At 38.2% G+C, this 25,120-nt stretch overlaps 1 protein-coding gene across 1 annotated transcript in view; it reads right to left on the bottom strand.

Moving 5' to 3' along the window:
- LOC132895772 (macrophage mannose receptor 1) overlaps window positions 1–25,120 on the bottom strand; it is a 67,503-nt gene that overhangs the window by 30,246 nt on the left and 12,137 nt on the right. Inside the window, exons 8-23 of the mRNA XM_060936606.1 lie at window positions 22,285–22,420; window positions 22,118–22,200; window positions 20,339–20,458; window positions 19,946–20,047; window positions 17,157–17,315; window positions 16,873–16,955; window positions 15,352–15,496; window positions 15,001–15,045; window positions 14,604–14,771; window positions 14,042–14,161; window positions 13,712–13,822; window positions 11,257–11,289; window positions 6,366–6,512; window positions 3,743–3,889; window positions 3,508–3,642; window positions 1,039–1,193 (exon numbers count right to left, since the gene is read on the bottom strand). Of these exons, the coding sequence (XP_060792589.1) occupies window positions 1,039–1,193; window positions 3,508–3,642; window positions 3,743–3,889; window positions 6,366–6,512; window positions 11,257–11,289; window positions 13,712–13,822; window positions 14,042–14,161; window positions 14,604–14,771; window positions 15,001–15,045; window positions 15,352–15,496; window positions 16,873–16,955; window positions 17,157–17,315; window positions 19,946–20,047; window positions 20,339–20,458; window positions 22,118–22,200; window positions 22,285–22,420 (1,889 nt within the window). The remainder of the gene's footprint in view (window positions 1–1,038; window positions 1,194–3,507; window positions 3,643–3,742; window positions 3,890–6,365; window positions 6,513–11,256; window positions 11,290–13,711; window positions 13,823–14,041; window positions 14,162–14,603; window positions 14,772–15,000; window positions 15,046–15,351; window positions 15,497–16,872; window positions 16,956–17,156; window positions 17,316–19,945; window positions 20,048–20,338; window positions 20,459–22,117; window positions 22,201–22,284; window positions 22,421–25,120) is intronic.

Raw genomic sequence — 25,120 nt, 5'->3', positions numbered from 1 at the left:
AAATAATATTGTCTGGCTTTTTTCGTGGTCTATCAGATATATTCCGTTCAGCTAGCATGATATTGAATGAGTCGAAGATGAGTAGCTGAATGGAATATATCTGATAGACCATGAAAAAAGCCATTATTATTATACATACACATTCCTTTGTGTTCAACATGTCTTTCTCTTTCAAAATTCTCTCAAAATCTTCCATATTTAACGAAGCAAACCTGGCGGCCATGTTTGTTTACAAATTGTCCCAGTCGCTCACTAGCGCTGAAGTTTTACATCTCCGACATGTGACGTCATGATGTCTTGATGACCGTGCAATATCGTAAACCATATTCAACACTCATTCTCCATTGGATAGAGTGACGTAATGCATGTAGGATAAGCGATATGCTAACAATATTGCATGCTATCAAACCAAACGAATGAAACCCGTTAGAAGGGAATAGAACACGTTTTTATTCCATTGAAAAAGTATCCTGTATGTATAATAATATATTTTATTCTATCCACATTCACTGGATTTGAGTAATCACACGCTCTGATTGGCTACTCTACTACTAGGATATCAGCTCACATATCATGAGTAGAGAAAAACAAAATGGCGGAGCGTGTTGCTGAACCAACCGAGGACGAAATAAAAACTACTCGAAAACAAAACCCCCCAAAAAAAGCAACAAAATATGGAATAAAAGTATTTGATGGTAAGAACGTATCTTTTTTACATTTTTCAAGAATTATTATTACTATCATCATCGCATTTTTAACAAATTGTTCCTGTCATTTCGCTGGTTTGTTTACATTCTAAGTGGAAATGATTTTGTCGGATATTTTGTATAAAAGTTTTTATTGATCGAATTTGCAAAAAATAAAAATGCCCTGTTTCTTAAAATCCAGTGAATGTGGAGAGAATAAAACAGTTATTCCACTCAATCTCGTCGTACATGGATTATAGCCGCTCACGTACGACTCGATTTCGTGCAATAGCTGTTAAACATAAAAATAAATAAATATTAATGATAAATATTTAAAGAATGGATATCACACCTTTCCGTCCACTGTGTAGTCGGTCCAGGCAACTCCGTCCTTGCTGATCTGGATTTTAAACTTGGTCACCCAGTTTTCGGCATTAGGGCAGGCCTGGATCACCACCCCCGTGATCTTCTTCACCATAGGCAGGCTCACCTGGATCCAGGAATTACCTGATACACACAGCAGCAGGGGTGTTGAAGATCAGGTGTTTAATAGGCGAGTGGAGAGGGGAGACTATCATGTAATCAGGTGTTTTACGTTGGCTGATTTGAGCTGATGAACGTGATAGTCTCCCCTATTTATTCGATCAATAAAAACTTTATACAAAATGTCCGACAAAATTAAACACCTGATTAAACACCTGATTATGTGAGGGAAGACTATCACGTGTATCAACTCAAATCAGCCAACAGCATCTTTTCAAACTGCTGCTCATGATGCATCAGAGGGCAGAATAAAGGGCGTATTCACACCTACGTTGTTTGGTCCGGACCAAACGACCAAACGAACCAAATTTCCCTTGGTTCGGACCTTTTGGGTTGGTCTGAATACAAACCACCGAACTCTGGTCCGGACCTAACAAGCGGACCGAGACCGAGCTGCAAGGTCGGACTCGGTCCGGACCAAAGGAACCCTGGTGCGGACCTTTTGGAGGTGTGAAAACAGACCGGACCTAATCCGACAGTTTTGTTTTTTCGTACCTCGGGAGCTTCCGTCGTTTGTCGAGCATTATGGGAAACAGAGTCTTGACACTCCACCGCAAAGTGCAAACACTGTTTCGGTTGTCAAGGGAACCTTACAACAGTCGTTCAGTCATTCAGACCAGTGGTAGGCTAGACAAAATGCCGACGTGTTTGCTGTATTCAGTGAGAAAATGAAGGAGAAGGGGTTCACGCGCTCCCCAGAACAATGTCGGCTAAAAGTGAAGAAACTCCGTCAGACCTACATTAAAATCAGGGACATTCTTTCAAAAAGTGGCGGTACTAGCGACTTGCGTGAAGAGACAGAACTGTCACAACATGATGTGCGCTCATCAGCGCTATCCTCCGTGACTGCTTTTGAACTTAACGCTTTGTGCGCGTGTCGTCTCTGACCAATAGCTGAACGGCCTCAGGGCGCATGGCTTTGTTGACAGATTTTGGTCCGCTTACTAAAATGTACAGTGTGAAAGCGAACCGCACCAAAATGAAAAAATTAAAAAAAACCATTTGGTTCGGACCAAAGCAAGTGAACTATCGAACTATCCTGGTCTGAATACACCCTTAACACTCGTAACACTCCGAGCAAAATGCTTTCTGCCCTCTTCCTCATACATGAGCTCACAGGTCTCCACGGTTGGCTAATGTCACTGGGGACAAAATATATGCCCCGCCCTCCCAGACAGCTTGTCGCATCACTATTTTAATTCTTTGTGCTAGACCTGAAGAATTTGCCTTTCCATGTTATACTGCCATAAAAACCATTAAAAAAAAAACTTTAGCGAATACAGACCACGGCTTGCATTGAATTATATTAAGAATGGAACTGTAAATAATAGCGAGAACTTTGAGAACTTGAGTTCTGGGCAGCTTTTACTTTACATGAGACAGCCACACTCTCCACGCCTCTTACCCAAGAGTCGTTGAATATTAATGAGGAGAAAAGGAGAAAGATGGGAACTTATAGGAAGTAGCAAAAAGGTGGAGCTTCGTGTGAAGAAGGTGTGGTCTTTTTCTTGAACATCAGCCCATCTCAGAAACACTGCTGGCTAATAAACTAGTGTTTACTAAGTGGTTTGATGAGTAAAAATGTTAAAGGAGAACTGAAGTCATTTTTAAACTTGCTTTATTTCTTAATTAACGTTATTCAATTACGTTTTCGGTTTTAGTAACCTTATATCGTGACTCGTATCGGCAACTAATTGCAATTAAATATTATACTTATCGGCCTATTCGGTTTTTAGCCGTGTTGAATTTAGCTCATTTGGTCCACGGCAGGCGTCACTTATCCACGCGATCTTCACGAGACTTGTGCGAGACTTCGAAACGTGACGTGTTAGCGCCGCCATTTTGAAAACTGTTTTCCAAACAAAATATTGCACAAAAACGAGTTTAAATGACGATTACTGCCTACTTTTTTCAAACTTTCCTGATTGCTATCAAAACAAACAAAACTTCCAGCTTGATTACATCAGCGTTCGAAAGAGGGCGCGCGCGTCTTTGACAACGTTGGCAGACGTCGGTCACTTTGATTTCCGCTGTACATTTTACTTACGTCCTATGATGTCTCGCACAGGTCTCAACGAATCGCGTTTACGCCCATTGCTTTGACATATGGACTACATTACAGAGCATATTTCAAACACTCTTAACTTGCTATAGCAGCGACAAAATAGCGATCAAACATGCATTCCTATATTTAATAAAATGAGATAAATAGAATTTTGATAATAAAAAATTTGCCTCCAGTTCTCCTTTAAGTGGGAAAGTTAGATCTGAGACTAACCTGTGCTAGAGGGCATCCAGCAGGAGGCGCCATTGAGTCGAGCGTTTGCAGGCTCTTTTCCGGACATCGACGAGGAAGCAGAAAGCATCGAGTTTGTAATGTTGCCATCTTCAATTCCTAGACCTCTCACACACACTGAAAGAACACACATGAAGACATTCCTAATAAACTGGTAGCTCAGCGTAAATGCTAAGTGTTCAGAATTAAAGGCGTTTCTGTCCACACCTCCACCTACCGTTCTGCTCACAGCTGTACACCACCTCCAAGTATTTCGGAGTTGTAGCACATGGGTCGTTATCTATGTGTGTGGAGAGGAAACAGTACTGATGATTGTCACACTGTTTCCGGACACGTTCGTACATCCCTGGGACCTCGCAATGTTCTGGAACATGAAACACACCTTCAGTACTAAATAAACAGATTTTACGATCAGCCTGAACTCTACATCATGGCTATTCCAATGGATTTTAAACTCTGTTTGCAATCTGGAAATTTGTATGAGTGTTTAGAGAAACAAATTCATCAATGCTTTTCCAAGAAAAAAAACAAAAAAAACCCCCAAACGTTTTAGGAAAATTTATTGAAGTGCAAAAACATTTTGTGATGGAAATGTAGCTCACTCTTAAACACTTGCTTAAGTCTTTATATTATTTTGATATACAGTGCTGTGCAAAAGTCTCATGTAAAGAAATGCTGTCGACCAAAAATGTCTTGAAAAAATGACATGAAATGTTTCAATATTAAAAAAAATACTATAAACAGTAAACAGTAATCCATAATAAATGAATAAATGCAAAGTCAGTATTTGGTGTGAGACGACCCTTTGCTTAAAAAAATATATAGTAGTCTGAGGTCCAGTGAGTGCAGCTTTATGCGGAAATGAGCTGTAGGTTTTCCTGAGCATCTTACAGAACCAGACACAGTTCTTCTGGACACTTTGACTGTCACACTCACTTCTTCATTTTACACCAAAATTTTTGCAGCAGCCTCCATTATATTTTCTGTTTTAATCTGAAAAGTGCTCTCTTATGGAATATGTTGCTTAGACTTTCACAAAAAAAATTTTTTTCCTGTAACATTTAACTTTGTGCTGGAAAAAAAAAACAATGTTTGGAACTCTAAAATGTTTCTGTAATGTTTTGACTCGATAATATAGAAGTCATAAAATAGAAATCTATAACAAAGTGTGTATGAAAAAAGGGGTGCTAAGAGTTTTGCACAGTACTGTGTAAATATATTTTTATAATAATGTATTGAATTAATTCCAGGTGTCCATCCATCCATCCATCCATCCATCCATCCATCCATCCATCCATCCATCCAAGTGCTTTTTTGTGGGGAAAAATGTTTGAGTTCTGAAATGTAAATCTGATGCAAGAAACCTTAAGATTTTCTCACTAATATTTAAATAATAATGTCTGGCTTTGTTTCGTGGTCTATCAGATATATTCCATTCAGTGAGCGTGATACTGAATGAATTGAAGACAACATAGACGTCGCCAGACCCATTTTAGGGTAGCTCCAGCCACCCTATCTTATGGCAAAGCCACCCTATATTTTTTGCCCTTTTTAAAATTATTTATATTTTTATTTTTTTCCCAAAAAAAACAAAGGCAGTAAAGCACTGAACATGAGCCATCACGAACGCAAGTTAATCCGAACAACAGTTTCTGCTTGCTTATTTATTGTTTAATGCAATATTATTAATATCGTTATGATTCCTCCTCATTGGCTCTGTGTCAAGCGTCACGTCGAGTGGTAGGCTAGTAGGACTTAAAAAACTACGCGGGCATTCTGCAGCAGGCGCGGTGCGGGCTTCCATTGAGTTGGGTTTGTTAGCTGGTGAAGTTGCTTCAGCAAGCAATTAAATGATGAAAGCAATTTTAAAATAGAATAGAAATGGTGGGAAGTGTGTCCCCAAGGTGTGATGCTCTTGAAATAATGAATTGATTGACAGCCTTAGTAGGTGCTCTGAAAAATGTTCGGCGCGCGCTGCGCGCGCACAATACCTTTTCTCCTCTGGGTGCTAAGCTACCCCTGTCTCTCAAACCTAGTGACGTCCCTGGAAGACAAGTAGCTGAATAGAATATATCTGATATACCATAAAAAAAAACATTATTATTATTATTATCCATACACATTCCTTTCGGGTGTTCAACGCGTCTTTCTCTTTCAAAATTCTCTCAAAATCTTCCGTATTTAACGAAGCAAACCTGGCGGCCATGTTTGTTTACAAATTGTCCCAGTCGCTCACTCGCTAGCGCAGAAGTTTTACGTCATGTTGTCTTGACAACCGTGCAATATCGTAAACCATATTCAACGCTCATTCTCCATTGGGTAGAGTGACGTAATACACGTAGGATAAGCGATATGCTAACAATATTGCATGCTATCAAACCAAATGTATGAAACTCATTAGAAGGGAATAGAACACGTTTTTTATTCCATAGAAAAAGTGTCCTGTATGTATAATAATTATCATTAATTTGTATTATATATCTTTATTTATCACTCACTTTCACTAAAACAAGCCAATAAATCACACCAGTGGGTTCCTGATGGAAACATGGAAACTCAGCTGGGTTTTTTTAATCGATAAAACAAAATGTACACAACGGCAGAGTGCTACAGGAAGTGAAAAAAAAAGACAAAAGCTGCCAACTGTGATTAACAGCTAAAAGGAGCTTAAATGCTCCAATTTTTTTATAAAACTCATCAACTGAGACAGGACAGGATGAAAGATTAAGGGTATTGTTTAAAGAAGTGATTTGGGGTAAATGGAAAATTTTAGCTTCATTTTTACACCAAACTCTTCCTATTATAAAATGACGAGTGGGAGTGTGTGTTCATGGCTTCACTGAACTGCTCACCTTGGTTCCCGTCTGTGTAGGGACAGATTTTTTCACTGCAGCAGCCGTAGAAAGCAGCATGGATATCAATGACGCTGTTTAGTGGACAGTGGAGCACCATGGAGGAGCCTTCACATGTATATGCTGTCAGGTAACCTGCAGACAGAGAGAGAGAGAGAACAAAGACCAGAGACTGATCACTAAAAGCTTCTTCTTTTTTTTTTTTTTTTTTACAATAATCACTTGGGCTCTAGGAATCATATTTTCCAGACAATAAATCACTCAGAGACAAAAACACGCTCCAGATCTTCCAAATTTTATAAACAGGGAGGTCCTGAATGGACATGGTGTCATTTTATTTGATATAATTATCTCATGCTCGCTGATTTACGTGCTCGTACACGGTGACTCTCACTGATCTTTAATTTTTTTTAAGGGAAAAAAAACCTCATGAAAAATGACAAATTTTTTATTATTTATTTATTTGCATATGATAAGAGATTTACAAGAAAACATAAATGGAACAAAAACAGAAAAACGTGCTGGGGGAAGAAAAAAGCACAATGGCTTGTTCCAAGTCTTCCCCCATTTAAATTAACAAGTAATTAATCCAAATTTAACAAATTAGAGAATAACTATATTAACAATAACAAATAATAACAAAGATAATAATATAATAATTGGTAACATAATTATACATTAAACTGTAACAGGTATCATAATTGAAATAAATATAAACAATGTCAATTACAGATGATAAAATAAGTTAACGAGTGAAAATAAGAAACGAATAAAATGTAACTTAGGATCTACAACCCCGATTCCAAAAAAGTTGGGACAAAGTACAAATTGTAAATAAAAACGGAATGCAATGATGTGGAAGTTTCAAAATTCCATATTTTATTCAGAATAGAACATAGATGACATATCAAATGTTTAAACTGAGAAAATGTATCATTTAAAGAGAAAAATTAGGTGATTTTAAATTTCATGACAACAACACGTCTCAAAAAAGTTGGGACAAGGCCATGTTTCCCACTGTGAGACATCCCCTTTTCTCTTTACAACAGTCTGTAAACGTCTGGGGACTGAGGAGACAAGTTGCTCAAGTTTAGGGAGAGGAATGTTAACCCATTCTTGTCTAATGTAGGATTCTAGTTGCTCAACTGTCTTAGGTCTTTTTTATCGTATCTTCCATTTTATGATGCACCAAATGTTTTCTATGGGTGAAAGATCTGGACTGCAGGCTGGCCAGTTCAGTACCCGGACCCTTCTTCTACGCAGCCATGATGCTGTAATTGATGCAGTATGTGGTTTGGCATTGTCATGTTGGAAAATGCAAGGTCTTCCCTGAAAGAGACGTCGTCTGGATGGGAGCATATGTTGCTCTAGAACCTGGATATACCTTTCAGCATTGATGGTGTCTTTCCAGATGTGTAAGCTGCCCATGCCACACACACTAATGCAACCCCATACCATCAGAGATGCAGGCTTCTGAACTGAGCGCTGATAACAACTCGGGTCGTCCTTCTCCTCTTTAGTCTGAATGACACGGCGTCCCTGATTTCCATAAAGAACTTCAAATTTTGATTCGTCTGACCACAGAACAGTTTTCCACTTTGGCACAGTCCATTTTAAATGAGCCTTGGCCCAGAGAAGACATCTGCGCTTCTGGATCATGTTTAGATACGGCTTCTTCTTTGAACTATAGAGTTTTAGCTGGCGACGGCGGATGGCACGGTGAATTGTGTTCACAGATAATGTTCTCTGGAAATATTCCTGAGCCCATTTTGTGATTTCCAATACAGAAGCATGCCTGTATGTGATGCAGTGCCATCTAAGGGCCCGAAGATCACGGGCACCCAGTATGGTTTTCCGGCCTTGACCCTTACGCACAGAGATTCTTCCAGATTCTCTGAATCTTTTGATGATATTATGCACTGTAGATGATGATGTGTTCAAACTCTTTGCAATTTTACACTGTCGAACTCCTTTCTGATATTGCTCCACTATTTGTCGGCGCAGAATTAGGGGGATTGGTGATCCTCTTCCCATCTTTACTTCTGAGAGCCGCTGCCACTCCAGATGCTCTTTTTATACCCAGTCATGTTAATGACCTATTGCCAATTGACCTAATGAGTTGCAGTTTGGTCCTCCAGCTGTTCCTTTTTTGTACCTTTAACTTTTCCAGCCTCTTATTGCCCCTGTCCCAACTTTTTTGAGATGTGTTGCTGTCATGAAATTTCAAATGAGCCAATATTTGGCATGAAATTTCAAATTGTCTCACTTTCAACATTTGATATGTTGTCTACATTCTATTGTGAATACAATATCAGTTTTTGAGATTTGTAAATTATTGCATTCCGTTTTTATTTACAATTTGTACTTTGTCCCAACTTTTATGGAATCGGGGTTGTATACATAAAGTAAAAAAAGTATAATTGATTGATTTTGAATGGTGAATAAATATTGTACTAATAACAGAAGCCTGGTGCATGGTGTAGTGTAATATTTTACAATTTGATCCAAGACTGAACTATATTATTTAATATTATATAATTTCACTGTGTGTCTGAGATAATTTGCTGTTTTCATGAGTTTTTTTTTCTTAAGGAAGAAAATTTACATCATGTTCATGTCATGATAATGTTTTATATAAGATTTTTTTGCATGTACGGTATGAGTCAAAAGTTTGTACACCCTATTCTCTACTCATTCTTAGGTTTTTATTTTGACTGTTTTCTTCACTGGAGAACAATACTGAAGACGTCAAAACTATGAAATAACATCTGGAACAGATATGGAATTATGTTTTAAACAGCAAAAAGTGTTTAAAAAATGTTCGATAATTTAGATTCTTCAAAGTATCCAGCGTTTATCTTACTTACTATTGGCATTATTTTAACCAGCTTCGAATGTTTTCCAATTAGCAGGTATGTCTCGTCGAAAGTTAATTAGTGGACAAGTTTCTTGCCGTCTTAATGCGTTTGAGATCAAACAGTTAATGGGAAATAATAAAAATACCCTGTAAAATAGGCCTATTCCACACCACAACTGTAGTAATCCATACATATTATATCAAGAACCAAACAACTAAGGGTAGTATCTCACTGGGCTGCGACAGCTTGTGAACGTCATTTGCGAGAGAGTTTCAAAAGTGTCTTAAAACATTCGTGGGGCTTCTCAATTTCCTCGCACGAGTCACAAAGTGTCGCTCCTTCGTCGCTGAAATTTTGAACATGTTCAAAAAATTCGTGCGACAGAATTTCTCTCAAAATAGCCGCAAATGCGTCGCCGGTGTCGCAAAGCCGTCACGAACCCTTCTCAAGTCAGTTTCCGTGAGGCTTCCTCTACTTCCCTGCCTGCCGAGGGAAAGCCGGGCTGCGACAGCCTCCAACTAGTTGAAGACACAACAATTGCGGTAAAATATGCGACTATCAATTCAGTGTGATTCCAAGTGAAAATTGTCACTAATTCACATATTTTATCGCAATTGTTGTGTCTCCAACTACCGTAGTCGCAGGCTGTTGCAGCCCAGTGAGATACTGGCCTTATGTAAAGAGAAACGACATCCATCATTACTTTAAGACATGAAGTGACTTTTAATTAATAATGAATAAAAATTAAAAACAAAACATTGAATTAGGTGTGTCCAAACTTTTGACTGGGACTGGACATTTTTTTTTTCTCTGAATATTAAGTTGCATTAAAGCTAGACTGCCTTTCAGATTTTTCAAGTGTAGGTCATAAAAAGAATTTTCCCGACACCCAATTATTTTTGTTTAGTGACGAAAGCTACTGAATTCGAATCACAGACTTCCAATTACATTAGTTTTTTTTTTAAAATAGAACAATTAATGAATTTATCTCCACGTGGCCCTAAATTCTCCGCTGTTTTTTCCTGCTTCACCATGACCCAATACAAGATACTACGTCATGCATCATGTGGTGGGCTTTCCCCGTTCACGCAAGGCATTGTGGGATACAAATTTGAAACAGGAGAGAAAAATGGAGGACGTGAGTGTGCGAATGAAACGTGAAAGAGCGACTACAGTAACGGAAAGAAAGCGAGAAGAAAAGACGTTATGTTCTATACGAAGGAAAGGAAATGCAGGACCAAACTAATAAATATCGGCGCTCAGCGAGCACCTCGGTGTGATCAGCTGTTCGTTTAGCGACAGAATGATGGAACTGTCAGTGCACGCTCAAAGGTAAACCTGTAGATGGCAGTAATGCGACACTGTGGATGCCAGCTGCCGTAAAACCCAAAAGAAGAAGAAGAAGGTAAACCTGCGCATGCGCACACGGACTTCCTCTGTCTGCTCGACTGCGCCAAGCGAGCGATTTCATGCACATTATTTGCTTTAATCCCCTCAAATTAAATAACTTCCCAGCCACAGAATGGCCTGATATTTTGTGAGATATTACAGAAATAAACAAATCACAATCACCACATTTCAGAAGGAATTAAATTTCACCAATTTTATGAAATCAAAAGGCCGTCTCGCTTTAATGTAGGAAACATTTTTATTTTAGCAAATATTTGTGCCACCTTTGTGCAACATCTTTATTTAATTCTAGATTAGTTTTTGTACCATTAGAGTGGCCATAGTTCAGCTCTGGGATTTTCAATGTTAATGTTCAATATTAACGCCTGAACAATGGTAGCGTTCCCTCCCATAACGTTACCGTAACTACTGGAGTAGCGCACTGACCATAAAACACGAACTAATGAGAATATGACAATGTGAAACAATTGTGAAAATAATAAAACATTGTGACACTTGCTGAGAAAATAAATTACGTGTAGAAATTGTGGTGTACAGTAGCATGAGGTGATGAAGAAGGATCCCTTTAGATCTTTAATGTTTTTTTTTTGTGATTTGCAATTTCTACATACCGTCATGAGGAGGCGGAGGTTCGGGTGTATTTCCTGTAATATAAGAGAAGACATTACAAACATTAAATGTAACTGTTTAGGTCCCTTAACATGGGTCAAAGTTATCTGATTTAAATAATTACTAAAAGTTAAATTATATTTTATGTTCTGAGCTCAATTTATTTAATGACCGTAAATAATTATGTTTTTTTTTTTTCAAATAAATGACAGGAGTGTCATGAAAATAAAATGGAAACCACAAATAAATATATAAAAACTAGGTCTGTCGAAGTTAACGCGATAATAACGCGATCTCAATTTATCGCGATTAAAAAAAAAATAGTGCCGTTAACGCAAATTCTAATTTGGCCCTGCGAGTCACCCGTAGTTCCTGTTGAGGCTTGTCGCGCGCTGCTTCAATAAGAGTAAGTGTGAGTGATGGAGAAAGGTCTGTTAAACGGGAAGTTTCATTTCAAAAGTAGTGTGATTGAGCATAGACATATAAACATAGACGCCGCCTTCTGCGTAGAATCATACGTCATCCTCGCCGCCATATTGGATGTGGCAAAGTGGAGATTCTTCAGCCGTCTCTGGTATAGCGTCTAGACCAGGGGTGTCAAACCTGATCCATAAAGGGCCGTGTGGCTGCAGGTTTTCATTCCAGCCATGCAGCAGCACCCTGATTTGGCTTATTCAATCAACTGACACACCCACCCTTTAATCAAGGGTGGGTGTGGCTGCAAGTATTTGACTGTGTGAAGACAGTTCAGTTGATTGAATGAGCCAAGTCAGGTGTGCTGCTGCATGGCTGGAATGAAAACCTGCAGCCACAAGGCCCTTTATGGATCAGGTTTGACACCCCTGGTCTAGACAGTAGCGGAGAATAAAGATGCCTCATTCATGTGCTGCGTTTAACTGTACCAACAGGTTTACCGTCCAAACGAGATCACATGGGATTACCTTTCACAGGTGAGACTGGAAAATACTTTTCATTGTATTTGGTCATTATAACGTAATTTTACGAACAGATTTTCCTGACTTTGTGGCTAATATGAAGTCTCGCGCATAATAGCCGCTTGGTGAAACCTGTCTCCAAACAACGAAGTATTTCCTTCGTAACTACGCTGATAACACTTTGTGTTTTTGTCAAACATTGGAGCTTTGTATTCATTCTGAAGGTTTATTGTTATTAATACTGAATAAAAAGTAACTGGGATATATCATTGTTAATTATCATTCAAATTTTAGGTAAATTATTTTAATTTGCATCTTATACGGATTTTATAAGGGAAATACGGATTTTGGAGGTTGGTTATACAGGTTTGATTGACCAAAGGTTGACATGTATGTTTATAACCATCACATTAAAAGTTATATATGTTGTTTTGATGCCTGTTTGTTTCCCAAATATATACGTGTGTGTTAATGGGTGAATAAAAGGCATTGAGTTAAATATTATTGTAGAAAGGGGCTTTATGAAGTTCAGTCCATTTACTTGCATTGGTTTACGGGGAAGATTTGCCACATCCAATATGGCGGACACTCTGACGTATCCCAGCAACGGGCCACCAGCTCAATGTGGCGTCTATGTTTATATGTCTATGGTGATTGAGTTGGTTTTGGTATGCATTTATACTTTTGTAAAGTGAGATGTCAGTATGCTGTAGCACTGTGATATGACACTAAATGTCTTTATTGAAGTCCAACTGCAATTTATTTTTGTTTGCACAGCACTGTGAAGTCCTATAGGCTGTGACTGAATACAACTCCAGCACAACTGAAGTTTTATTTCATTTTTATTTTCTTTTGTCACACGTCTGAACTGAGACACAGTAGTATGTGACTACATGTTTTATATTTGAGACTACAGATCCCTAATCCATCACAAAATCCAATTTTGTGTTTTGTATGTTCAGTACTGCCTAGTATGTGAGTGAATAAACTCCCTTACCATTTTCTCTTGTCCCAGCAGTTTTTAACAAGTACTTTTAGCATAAAATGTGTTCACCATTTTAATTGTAACATTTCGCTTTAAAAGCCTTATTCATTTACATAGATTTTAAAAAATGCGATTAATCGCGATTAACTATATGAAATTCTGAGATTAATCGCGATTAATTTTTTTAATCATTTGACAGCCCTAATAAAAACATATCATTTAAAGTAGGCCAATTTTTTTTTAAATCCACAAATAAATGTGTTTTAGAGGCTCAAGTATATTTATGAACCAGTTTTTTTATTTTGTGAAACAAAAAATTTGTTTGTGCATCTCATTTTATATTTTTGTGGATCATATTCTTTCTACATTTTTCATTTTATTTGTATTTTTTGTGAAATTCATACTATTTATCAAGAAATTACTTATTTAAACTTTTTAAAAAATTATACTTATAAGCAAAATATGAGAAAAGTATGCAATATTTTAAAATGAATTTATCCTCGTCTAAGTATTAAATGTGAGTGCATGTTTCGTTACCACGGCGTTTGCAGATGTAGCCTCGGCGATGATCACAGTTGTCATCGTTCCAGAGGCCGTCGTCGATGTAGATGGAGAGGCAGTCCTCACCGTACAGATCATCTGGGTTCCCTGGAACAACAAGGCAGCATGACATGGCTGAGCGAGGATTGCTTTATACACTCTCTCTCTCTCTCTCTCTCTCTCTAACAGATGATGGAATCTCAAGCCAAAGTCCCAAACCTTCACCATTCAGATCATTTTAATCTAGTTCAGGTCATGTGACCTGATGGTAATTGTGTATTGTTTAATGATAATTTTTAATATATTCTCTTTCCTCCTCTCTCTCACCTGGAGCCCAGTTAATAAAACGGAAGGGAGATCTGTCCATCCACTCCCATCCTCCCTCTGTGACCGAGTCATGACCTCCGATCCACAGAGACACGCCCGTGGGAATTGATTGGATATGAGCTGCCATACAAAAGATAAATAAATATAAATAAAAGTTAGTTTTATATACAGTAGGCTCTAACAGCACCAGTACTGACATACTAATACTATTAAAGGGTTTCTAAATAAAATACCTGGACATGACTTGAACTGACTTATTCAATACGAATAGTCTGTCCATGTATGGAAATGTAGGCATGTCAGTGAGTCCTTATATGGAAATGTGGGCATGTCAGTGAGTCCTTATATGGAAATATAGGCATGTCAGTGAGTCCATATATGGAAATGTGGGCATATCACTAAAGCCATATGGAAAATGAGCATGACAGTAAGGAAGTCTTATATGTAACTAAGTCCATATGTGGGCATGTCAATGAGTTTATAGAAATGAAAGCAGCTAAGAGTATGCATGCACACGTGTGTGTGTGTGTGTGTGTGTGTGTGTGTGTGTGTGTGTGTGTACCCTGAAGGAAACTCTGCTCAAAGAGTTCAGTGATGCTGGCAAGGTCGCCTCCCTGATGCACACAGTCAGCACGAGCTTCATCCCACTTACGCATGGAGAATGGAATAATGTGGTAGCAGTAATCATTAAAGGGGTCAGAAATCCATGAACCACACTTCTCATTCCAACCTACACAGAGAGAGAGAGAGAGAGAGAGAAAGATGTAAAAAAACAAAACTTTTTTACACTGACATGATTTCAGAAGAAATTTGTATAAATTTGAATATAGAAGTAAATTAAGAAACATTTCAGTATGTAAAGTGAGAAAAAGAGGGTGAATGAGTGCAAGGGATAGAAAAAGGATGAGAGATTTGACAGAGAGAGAGAGATTGAGAGAGAGAGAGAGAGAGAGTGGTACCTGGTCCAGTGGTGGGTGGAGGCGGTGGAGGACCAGCACCTTTATCTGAAGACATCAAAACATCACATTAATCAGAATATTATAAAACTTATAATTATTAATATAATAAACCTCTACCAGAAAGCAGAAAGTTATACTTAAAAGATAAATTTATAATTAAAAAAAGAAAGATAAACGAACATCATCCTTTTAAAAAGAGTATATAAAGATTACAGCAGAAAGAACCAGAATATAAGGTATAAGGTAATCGGTTAAATCGTTTCTGACTGACTGCGATGCTTTGATTATAAAAGAACATTTCCACATGACTTGAGCACAACTTTCCACCTCAGAACTGAGCTCATGTTTCACCTTTCTGGCAGATGAACGGGTAAGTGAGAGAGCATGGCATATCATTGAATTTTCCCGTCTCAATGTGCTCCGTGCCGCGGATTTGTACGCAGTCCTCGTCATCATTCCAGTCATCCGGCTGACCCTCGCCCCACGGCAAGAAGTCCTAGAGACAGCAAACCGGAAACCATGAAAATAAATAAATAAATAAATAAATAAATAAAGAAAGAGAGAGAGAGAGAGAGAGATAGATAGATAGATAGATAGATAGATAGATAGATAGATAGATAACAACAGGATATACTGTTATTGTTAGATAATCCATTACAGGGTGGTGTGATGAAGCAGAGTTACTGTTAACACCATAAAGTTGATGATTATCCTGTAAAAAATATGTCCTGAAGTATTTCTCATCTCATCTCATTATCTCTAGCCGCTTTATCCTGTTCTACAGGGTCGCAGGCGAGCTGGAGCCTATCCCAGCTGACTATGGGCGAAAGGCGGGGTACACCCTGGACAAGTCGCCAGGTCATCACAGGGCTGACACATAGACACAGACAACCATTCACACTCACATTCACACCTACGCTCAATTTAGAGTCACCAGTTAACCTAACCTGCATGTCTTTGGACTGTGGGGGAAACCGGAGCACCCGGAGGAAACCCACGTGGACACAGGGAGAACATGCAAACTCCACACAGAAAGGCCCTTGCCGGCCCCGGGGCTCGAACCCAGGACCTTCTTGCTGTGAGGCGACAGCGCTAACCACTACACCACCGTGCCGCCCGTCCTGAAGTATTTATTCCTCTTATACCACAGCAATTTGTCAAAGATTTAAATTTGTATTCAATAAAAAAACACATGTAATCCTTTTTTTTTTTTTGCTTAGAGTTGTGGAACATCTGGAGAACAAGTAAGTTCCTCTTATCATTTACGTTATAGCAGCTATAAATGGTTGTTCCTTCACTTTCTTGTGAAGTTAACAAAAAATATAATGCATCAAACGCAACATCCTTCAGCCATCTTGGAAAAAAGTTTCAGTTTTACCTCTGACTATAACAAAGCACTGACACTGGAGACTCCTTCCATGTTAAAATGTTCAATAAACATCTCCTGACCCTGGAGAAAAATAATTATTTTTCATTTGCTTATCTGGAGACCCTCTGATTTGTACAAGTCCCTCTGAATGAGCTGTTGCTATAGAAACAATAACAGAGAGCATTAATATTCATAAACCTGTGATTTATAGCTACATACATTTTTGTCTTAGTTGCTGTAATAGAAAACTAATCAACGCCTTCTGACCAATCAGAATCAAGAATCCTACAGTGCCATGGTGTAGGAGGATTTATTGAAGATGTTGTAATATTTTATTTCATAAGAATAAATATTGTATAGAAAATATAGAGTAAAAAAAAAGTGGTCAAAAAGATGTTTTTGCAAACAAACCAACAACTGAACATGGACATAAACAATTTTTAAAACAAATATGGTTAAAATCAGAACGTTTACTTCAAGGATATTTAGGGAGCGTTACGTACGGATGACGTTCCATCAGACCATACAAAGTTTCCCTCATGTTGGTGGTCATTAAGTCCAATCCAGGAAGCTCTGGTAATGTGAGCTTGAGAAAAAAAAAAAAAAAAAGACAAACACAGAGTCATATTCAAATCCCACCAACTACATGAAGAGATGTAAAGCGCTAACACATGCTCAGGAAAAACCAGTTCATTCTCAAGTCTCACGCCTGCCTCAGAGCATCCTCTGATTAATGATGAAGAACGTGCATGAGTGAGAGATGAGCAGCTGCCTGTCTGTCACTCACCTGTTATGAAGCTGACTGTCTCCTGGTTGTGGATGCTGGCCAGGTGTCCGTTCTGGGAGGAGCAATAGTTTTCAGCGTCCTGCCACGATTTAACCGATTCACTCTCGAAGTGATAGCAGTAATCCCCGTAGAGAAGATATCCCTGACCACAGTGAAATTCTGCAGTGAGAGAAACCGGTTTAATACACGACAAAGAGAGACAAGAGAGAAGGATGAAGACTTTATTTGTTTACGACATACAGTATTGAGTATAAATTACAGTATTGAGTATAAATTACAGTATTGAGTATAAATTACTTATTTTAGTAGATGTTACAGGTTCAGTGAGGAGTTTTCCTTTATTATTTAACTCATATTATTGGTTTACAATATTACTTTGTGATTATTGTGTATATTATATACAATAAAACATTATAAAGGAGAGAGAGACAGAGAATAAAATGGATAAAACAGAAAAAACAGACAGCAAAAAACAGACAGAGACAGAAGACAGAAAAGACAAACAGAAAAACAGAGCGAGAGAGACGGAGAATAAAAGTAAGACACACAAGGTAAAGACAAAGACGGATGGATGATAAATAGTAAAACTAGAGTAAGATCAACAGAAATGACACAGGTGAGTAAGACAAGTTGAGAGAGAGAGAGAGAGAGAGAGAGAGAGAGAGAGAATGAAATGGATAAAACAGGACAGAAAAAACAGAGACAGATGACAGAAAAGATGTACAGAAAAACAGAAAAAGAAATAGTGTAAAGATGGGTTAGTAGGCAGAGAGCAAGCGAGAGCAAAAGAGAAAGATAGAGAGAGAATAAGAGTAAGACACACAAGATAAAGACAAAGACAGATGGATGAAAAATCGTAAAAATAGAGCAAGACAAACAGAAATGACAGATGAGTAAGATGAGTGAGAGAGAGAATAAAATGGATAAAACAAAAAACAGACAGAAAAAAACAGACAGAAGACAGAAAAGACATACAGAAAAACAGAGAGCGAGTGAGCAAGCGAGAGAGAGAGAGAGAGAGAGAGAGAGAGAGAATAAGAGTAAGACAAGATAAAGACGGATGGATGATAAATAGTAAAAATAGAGTAAGACAAACAAATGACAGATGAGTAAGACAAGTTGAGAGAGAGAATAAAATGGATAAAACAAGACAGAAAAAACAGACAGAAAAGATATACAGAAAAACAGAAAAAGAAAGTAAAGATGGGTTAGTAGGCAGAGAGAGAGAGAGAGAGAGAGAGAGAGAGAGAGAGAGAGAGAGAGAGAGAATAAGAGTAAGACACACAAGATAAAGACAGATGGATGAAAGACCATAAAAATAGAAAAAGAAAAACAGAAATGACAGATGAGTACAAGTTGAGAGAGAGAGAGAGAGAGAGAGGTGAAGAATTAGAGTAAGACACACAAGACAAGAACAAAGAGTGACAGATAGAACAAACAGTCAAATAGAATAAGACAGGAATAATACAGATGAGTAAGACAAGTTGAGAGAGAGCGAGAGAGAGAGAGAGAGAGAGAGAGAGAGAGAGAGAGAATAAGAGTAAGACACACAAGATAAAGACAGATGGATGAAAGACCATAAAAATAGAAAAAGAAAAACAGAAATGACAGATGAGTACAAGTTGAGAGAGAGAGAGAGAGAGAGAGGTGAAGAATTAGAGTAAGACACACAAGACAAGAACAAAGAGTGACAGATAGAACAAACAGTCAAATAGAATAAGACAGGAATAATACAGATGAGTAAGACAAGTTGAGAGAGAGCGAGAGAGAGAGAGAGAGAGAGAGAGAGAGAGAGAGAGAATGAAATGGATAAAACAGGACAGAAAAAACAGAGACAGATGACAGAAAAGATGTACAGAAAAACAGAAAAAAGAAATAGTGTAAAGATGGGTTAGTAGGCAGAGAGCAAAAGAGAAAGATAGAGAGAGAATAAGAGTAAGACACACAAGATAAAGTCAGACAGATGGATGAAAAATCGTAAAAATAGAGCAAGACAAACAGAAATGACAGATGAGTAAGATGAGTGAGAGAGAGAATAAAATGGATAAAACAAAAAACAGACAGAAAAAGCAGAGACAGAGAGAGACAGAAAAGACATACAGAAAAACAGAGAGCGAGTGAGCAAGCGAAAGAGAGAGAGAGAATACGAGTAAGACAAGATAAAGACGGATGGATGATAAATAGTAAAAATAGAGTAAGACAAACAAATGACAGATGAGTAAGACAAGTTGAGAGAGAGAATAAAATGGATAAAACAAGACAGAAAAAAGAGACAGAAAAGATATACAGAAAAACAGAAAAAGAAAGTAAAGATGGGTTAGTAGGCAGAGAGAGAGAGAGAGAGAGAGAGAGAGAGAGAGAGAGAGAGAGAGAGAGAGAGAGAGAATAAGAGTAAGACACACAAGATAAAGACAGATGGATGAAAGACCATAAAAATAGAGCAAGACAAACAGAAATGACAGATGAGTACAAGTTGAGAGAGAGAGAGAGAGAGAGAGAGAGAGAGGTGAAGAATTAGAGTAAGACACACAAGACAAGAACAAAGAGTGACAGATAGAACAAACAGTCAAACAGAATAAGACAGGAATAATACAGATGAGTAAGACAAGTAGAGAGAGACAGAGAGAAAAAGTGCAAAACAAAAACAGAGAATGACAGAGAGATGAAAAAGAGAGTAAAGCAGATGCAGAAAAGGAGACAGACAGATGATCATCACTCTAAGGTTGATCCCATATTCATTATCAGCGTAAAAGTGCTGATTATTTCTCACGTCTCCAGCGAGTTCTTACCCGGAGCAGCCGTAGGTTTCACATTCTGACCCCCCAACATCTTACAGATGTACGCCTGGACCTTAAAGCAGTTTGCTGTCTCCCATTTCCCAGCGTAATTCCCTGTGCAGAAACACAGACATCGATCAAACCACAAAGTATTTGGTTTGTTTTATCTGCACCATTTAAAACAGATTTAAAGTGGCAGTATGTAACTTTTTTCTGTTAACAGTGAATGTTTTTCAAACTCGTACATTATATATTACAGTTCTTTCAAAAGGTGTTTGTAATGACATAATTTGAACAGAGAGGTCTCCAAGTATCTAAATATCTAAAAATATTACATACTGCTGCTTTAAGTGAACAATCCAGGATTATGAGTATTGTTAATAATTTCCTTTTTTTCTCTCTCACCTGTGTAAATCTGTCCACAGTCCCAGAAATGATCCGTGTTCCTTGGGAAATTAGGGCTCCAGTTGGAAAACTCGATATCCTCTTTGTCCACCCATTTGAATGTGCCGTCCTTTTCCATATCTGAGGACATACAGAGAAATGTAATTCATTAAAAAAATTGAATGTGTTTACTGATCTGAGTTCAAATCCTTTCCTTTTGACTGAGTTATCATTTGAGTAAGAAGCAAACGCATAAAAGCAATAAATGACAAGACTGTGTAGAACTCATGGAAATTCTAATGAGCACATGGGATAATTATGACATGATGATGATGATGATGATGACATAACACACTTGCACACATGCCTTTATTTTAAAACTTCATTCAAGGCAAATGTTTATGACTTCTAATATGTATTAATATGTTCGTTTATAATACTTTAACATTTCTATGGTAACAGCTAATTCACTTGAATAGTACAGTCTCATCACTATATAAACTAAACCTAATGATAAACAGATTTAAGGAAGGAAGGAAGGAAGGAGTCTCCAGTGTCAGTGTAACACTCGGTACAGAGGTTTACTTTGTTGTTTCTCTTATTTAAAAAGTACAGCACCCCCTAAGGGTCATGGTGGGAATTTTTTAGAGCTACTTTTGCGTTTCCTCTCAAAAATGGTTAGGGTTAACACAAAATATTGCAAGTGAATGTAAAAGTAGCGAAAAAACCCCCACCATGACCATTCGGGGGTTCAGTAAAAAAGGGGAGTGAACACCCGTTTATTGCTGCTATAACATTACATGAGTCACAGACGTTCTACAACATTAAAATGTAACTATAAATGAATAAAAAGTTATTTTTATTCATTGAAGTGCAGTGGTATAAGATGAATAAAACATGTCAGGATGGTAACTCCCATCTCTCGTGATAACTTCACCCTCATCACATCACCCTGCTGCTGATTATTTTCCTATAACAGCATGTCACACGGAGTGTTTTATATACATCTATTATACTATCAATACTAACGTATACTATATTCTATCCACATTCACTGGATATGAGCAATCACGTGCTTTGATTGGCTACTCTACTACTAGGCTATCAGCTCATATACCGTAAGGAGAGAAAAACAAAATGGCGGCGCATGTTGCTGAACCAACCGAGAATGAAATGAAAACTCGACTCAAAAACGAAACCCCACAAAAATAAAAAAAAAGTGCCAAAATATGGAATGAAAGTATTTGATGGTAAGAACATGTCTTTTTTTTAATTTTTCAAGAATTATTATTATCGCGCTTTTCACAAATTGCTCCCATCATTTCGCCGGTTTGTTTACATTCTAAGTGGAAATGATTTTGTTAGACATTTTGTATAAAGTTTTTATTGATCGAATTTGCAAAAAATAAAAATAAAAATGCTCTGTTTCTCAAAATCCAGTGAATATGGATAGAATAAAACAGTTATTCCACTCAATCTCGTCATACATGGATTATAGCCGGCTATCAGCTCATGTATGACTCGATTTTGTGGAATAACTTAAGTATATTCTCATAGAAGTGTGGATTTATACTCCATGGATTTTATTCTTTAAGGATTGGGATTTGGGAATTCTAATCCTAATTCAGCTTGTAAATAAACATTATACTGTATAAAGCATTCTATTTTAATATAGCCCTTATATGTGTGAAAAAATCCCAAAAATATATCACTTACTGTCGTGGTTCTTCTATAAACAGAGAGTACACGTGTGCGTGTATGTTTGAATGAGTGTGAAAAACTGACAGGAAGTTGTGATACCTGAAATTCCGATCCACACGTCGGGAATGTCGATCTGGTGGATGTCAGGAAGCATAGCGTTGACGAAGTATTGTTCCTCCTCACTAGAAAAGACAACAGAGTTCAGTGAGTACAACTTATCATTACAGTTCTGTGATTAACTGAGCTCAGTAAACGGCTGTGTGTACTTTTTGATGGTCAGAAGGTTAGCGCCCATGCTGCTGCATCTGGTCAGCGCCTCGTGCCAGCTGGTCAGCAGATGGCTGTTGGTCACCACCAAGTAACAGCTTCCTTTAAAGCTTATCCAGCCGAGCGGACAAATGGCTACAGACAAGCACAAACACAAATGCTTCTCATTAATCAGTGTGTTAATGATATAATACTGTACAGAATTCATGAGACAATGATAATATCAGCATTCTAAGGTCAATATTTGGTGTGAGACGACCCTTTGCTTAAAAAAAGAATAAAAAAAATAGTATTCTCAGGTCCAGTGAGTGCAGTTTTATAAGGAAATGAGCTGTAGGTTTTACTGAGCATTGTAGAGATGGCTGCCATGCCCGTAGCCATAGCAACCATCTTCCCCCTTTCACAGTACAGTTTGAACACACCAATCTCTATACTCGATGCCATGTTCTATCTCCATCCATTCTTTTGACTCCCTGTAACGGTATTGGATACAGACGATACCGGATATCAAATACAGTGACGTCACGACTGCTTTAAACCAGCGGCGGAACCGAAATTCTTTCTCTCTGGCGGTGGATTCCATGCGTGAAAGAAAGAAGCCAATGCATTGGTGCTACTGAAGGACAAAGAACAAAAGAACGAGCTATTGATACCGGACTTTAGCCAAAGTTCAATGTGTTTGACCTTCGCAGAGTTGTGATAATAACTGAACCGGTTAGTTACTGCAGCCCATGCAGTGTTTCAAAGAGAAAAGGCGACCGGATCCCTTTTTCAACGTCGACGAACTATAAACAAGATTCCTTCCAGATCATTGGACAACCGACAGGACACCGAAGATCTTCAGCTGACGAGCTGTAAGGAACAAAACTGTCTTCTTCCTGGATCTGCGTTCCACACTCTCTTCAGATAACAGAAGGCTCACTTTCAATTGCTAACAAGAGCGATTACCCCAAGTAAGGCTAGCATCTGGGGAATCGTTAGTTTTACTTGTAGCTAGTTAATGTGTTGTTTTACAACCCCGATTCCAAAAAAGTTGGGACAAAGTACAAATTGTAAATAAAAACGGAATGCAATGATGTGGAAGTTTCAAAATTCCATATTTTATTCAGAATAGAACATAGATGACATATCAAATGTTTAAACTGAGAAAATGTATCATTTAAAGAGAAAAATTAGGTGACTTTAAATTTCATGGCAACAACATATCTCAAAAAAGTTGGGACAAGGCCATGTTTACCACTGTGAGACATCCCCTTTTCTCTTTACAACAGTCTGTAAACGTCTGGGGACTGAGGAGACAAGTTGCTCAAGTTTAGGGATAGGAATGTTAACCCATTCTTGTCTAATGTAGGATTCTAGTTGCTCAACTGTCTTAGGTCTTTTTTGTTGTATCTTCCGTTTTATGATGCGCCAAATGTTTTCTATGGGTGAAAGATCTGGACTGCAGGCTGGTCAGTTCAGTACCCGGACCCTTCTTCTACGCAGCCATGATGCTGTAATTGATGCAGTATGTGGTTTGGCATTGTCATGTTGGAAAATGCAAGGTCTTCCCTGAAAGAGACGTCGTCTGGATGGGAGCATATGTTGCTCTAGAACCTGGATATACCTTTCAGCATTGATGGTGTCTTTCCAGATGTGTAAGCTGCCTATGCCACACGCACTAAAGCAACCCCATACCATCAGAGATGCAGGCTTCTGAACTGAGCGCTGATAACAACTCTGGTCGTCCTTCTCCTCTTTAGTCCGAATGACACGGCGTCCCTGATTTCCATAAAGAACTTCAAATTTTGATTCGCCTGACCACAGAACAGTTTTCCACTTTGCCACAGTCCATTTTAAATGAGCCTTGGCCCAGAGACGACGTCTGCGCTTCTGGATCGTGTTTAGATACGGCTTCTTCTTTGAACTATAGAGTTTTAGCTGGCAACGGCGGATGGCACGGTGAATTGTGTTCACAGATAATGTTCTCTGGAAATATTCCTGAGCCCTTTTTGTGATTTCCAATACAGAAGCATGCCTGTATGTGATGCAGTGCCGTCTAAGGGCCCGAAGATCACGGGCACCCAGTATGGTTTTCCGGCCTTGACCCTTACGCACAGAGATTCTTCCAGATTCTCTGAATCTTTTGATGATATTATGCACTGTAGATGATGATATGTTCAAACTCTTTGCAATTTTACACTGTCAAACTCCTTTCTGATATTGCTCCACTATTTGTCGGCGCAGAATTAGGGGGATTGGTGATCCTCTTCCCATCTTTACTTCTGAGAGCCGCTGCCACTCCAAGATGCTCTTTTTATACCCAGTCATGTTAATGACCTATTGCCAATTGACCTAATGAGTTGCAATTTGGTCCTCCAGCTGTTCCTTTTTTGTCCCTTTAACTTTTCCAGCCTCTTATTGCCCCTGTCCCAACTTTTTGGAGATGTGTTGCTGTCATGAAATTTCAAATGAGCCAATATTTGGCATGAAATTTCAAAATGTCTCACTTTCGACATTTGATATGTTGTCTATGTTCTATTGTGAATACAATATCAGTTTTTGAGATTTGTAAATTATTGCATTCCGTTTTTATTTACAATTTGTACTTTGTCTCAACTTTTTTGGAATCGGGGTTGTATTTGAATTCATTTATGATTTAAATGTACCCATTTTGATTCACATGAAAGTTGGTCTTAGGCCGCGTGTTGTTTGATTTATTTTGTTTACTATCTGTATTTAGTTAGATCGTGCATGCCCTCTCTCTTTCTCTCTCTCTCTCTCTCTCTCTTTTTAACTCCCGCTGTCGCACAACACCCCTCAACATTGGGTTTTCAGGAGTAGCTAAGGTTGAGT

Source organism: Neoarius graeffei, chromosome 12 (assembly GCF_027579695.1).
Source record: "Neoarius graeffei isolate fNeoGra1 chromosome 12, fNeoGra1.pri, whole genome shotgun sequence".
NCBI classification, from domain to species: domain Eukaryota; kingdom Metazoa; phylum Chordata; class Actinopteri; order Siluriformes; family Ariidae; genus Neoarius; species Neoarius graeffei.
Note: the sequence above shows the minus strand (reverse complement) of the source record. Positions and strands in the feature narration are given on the sequence as shown.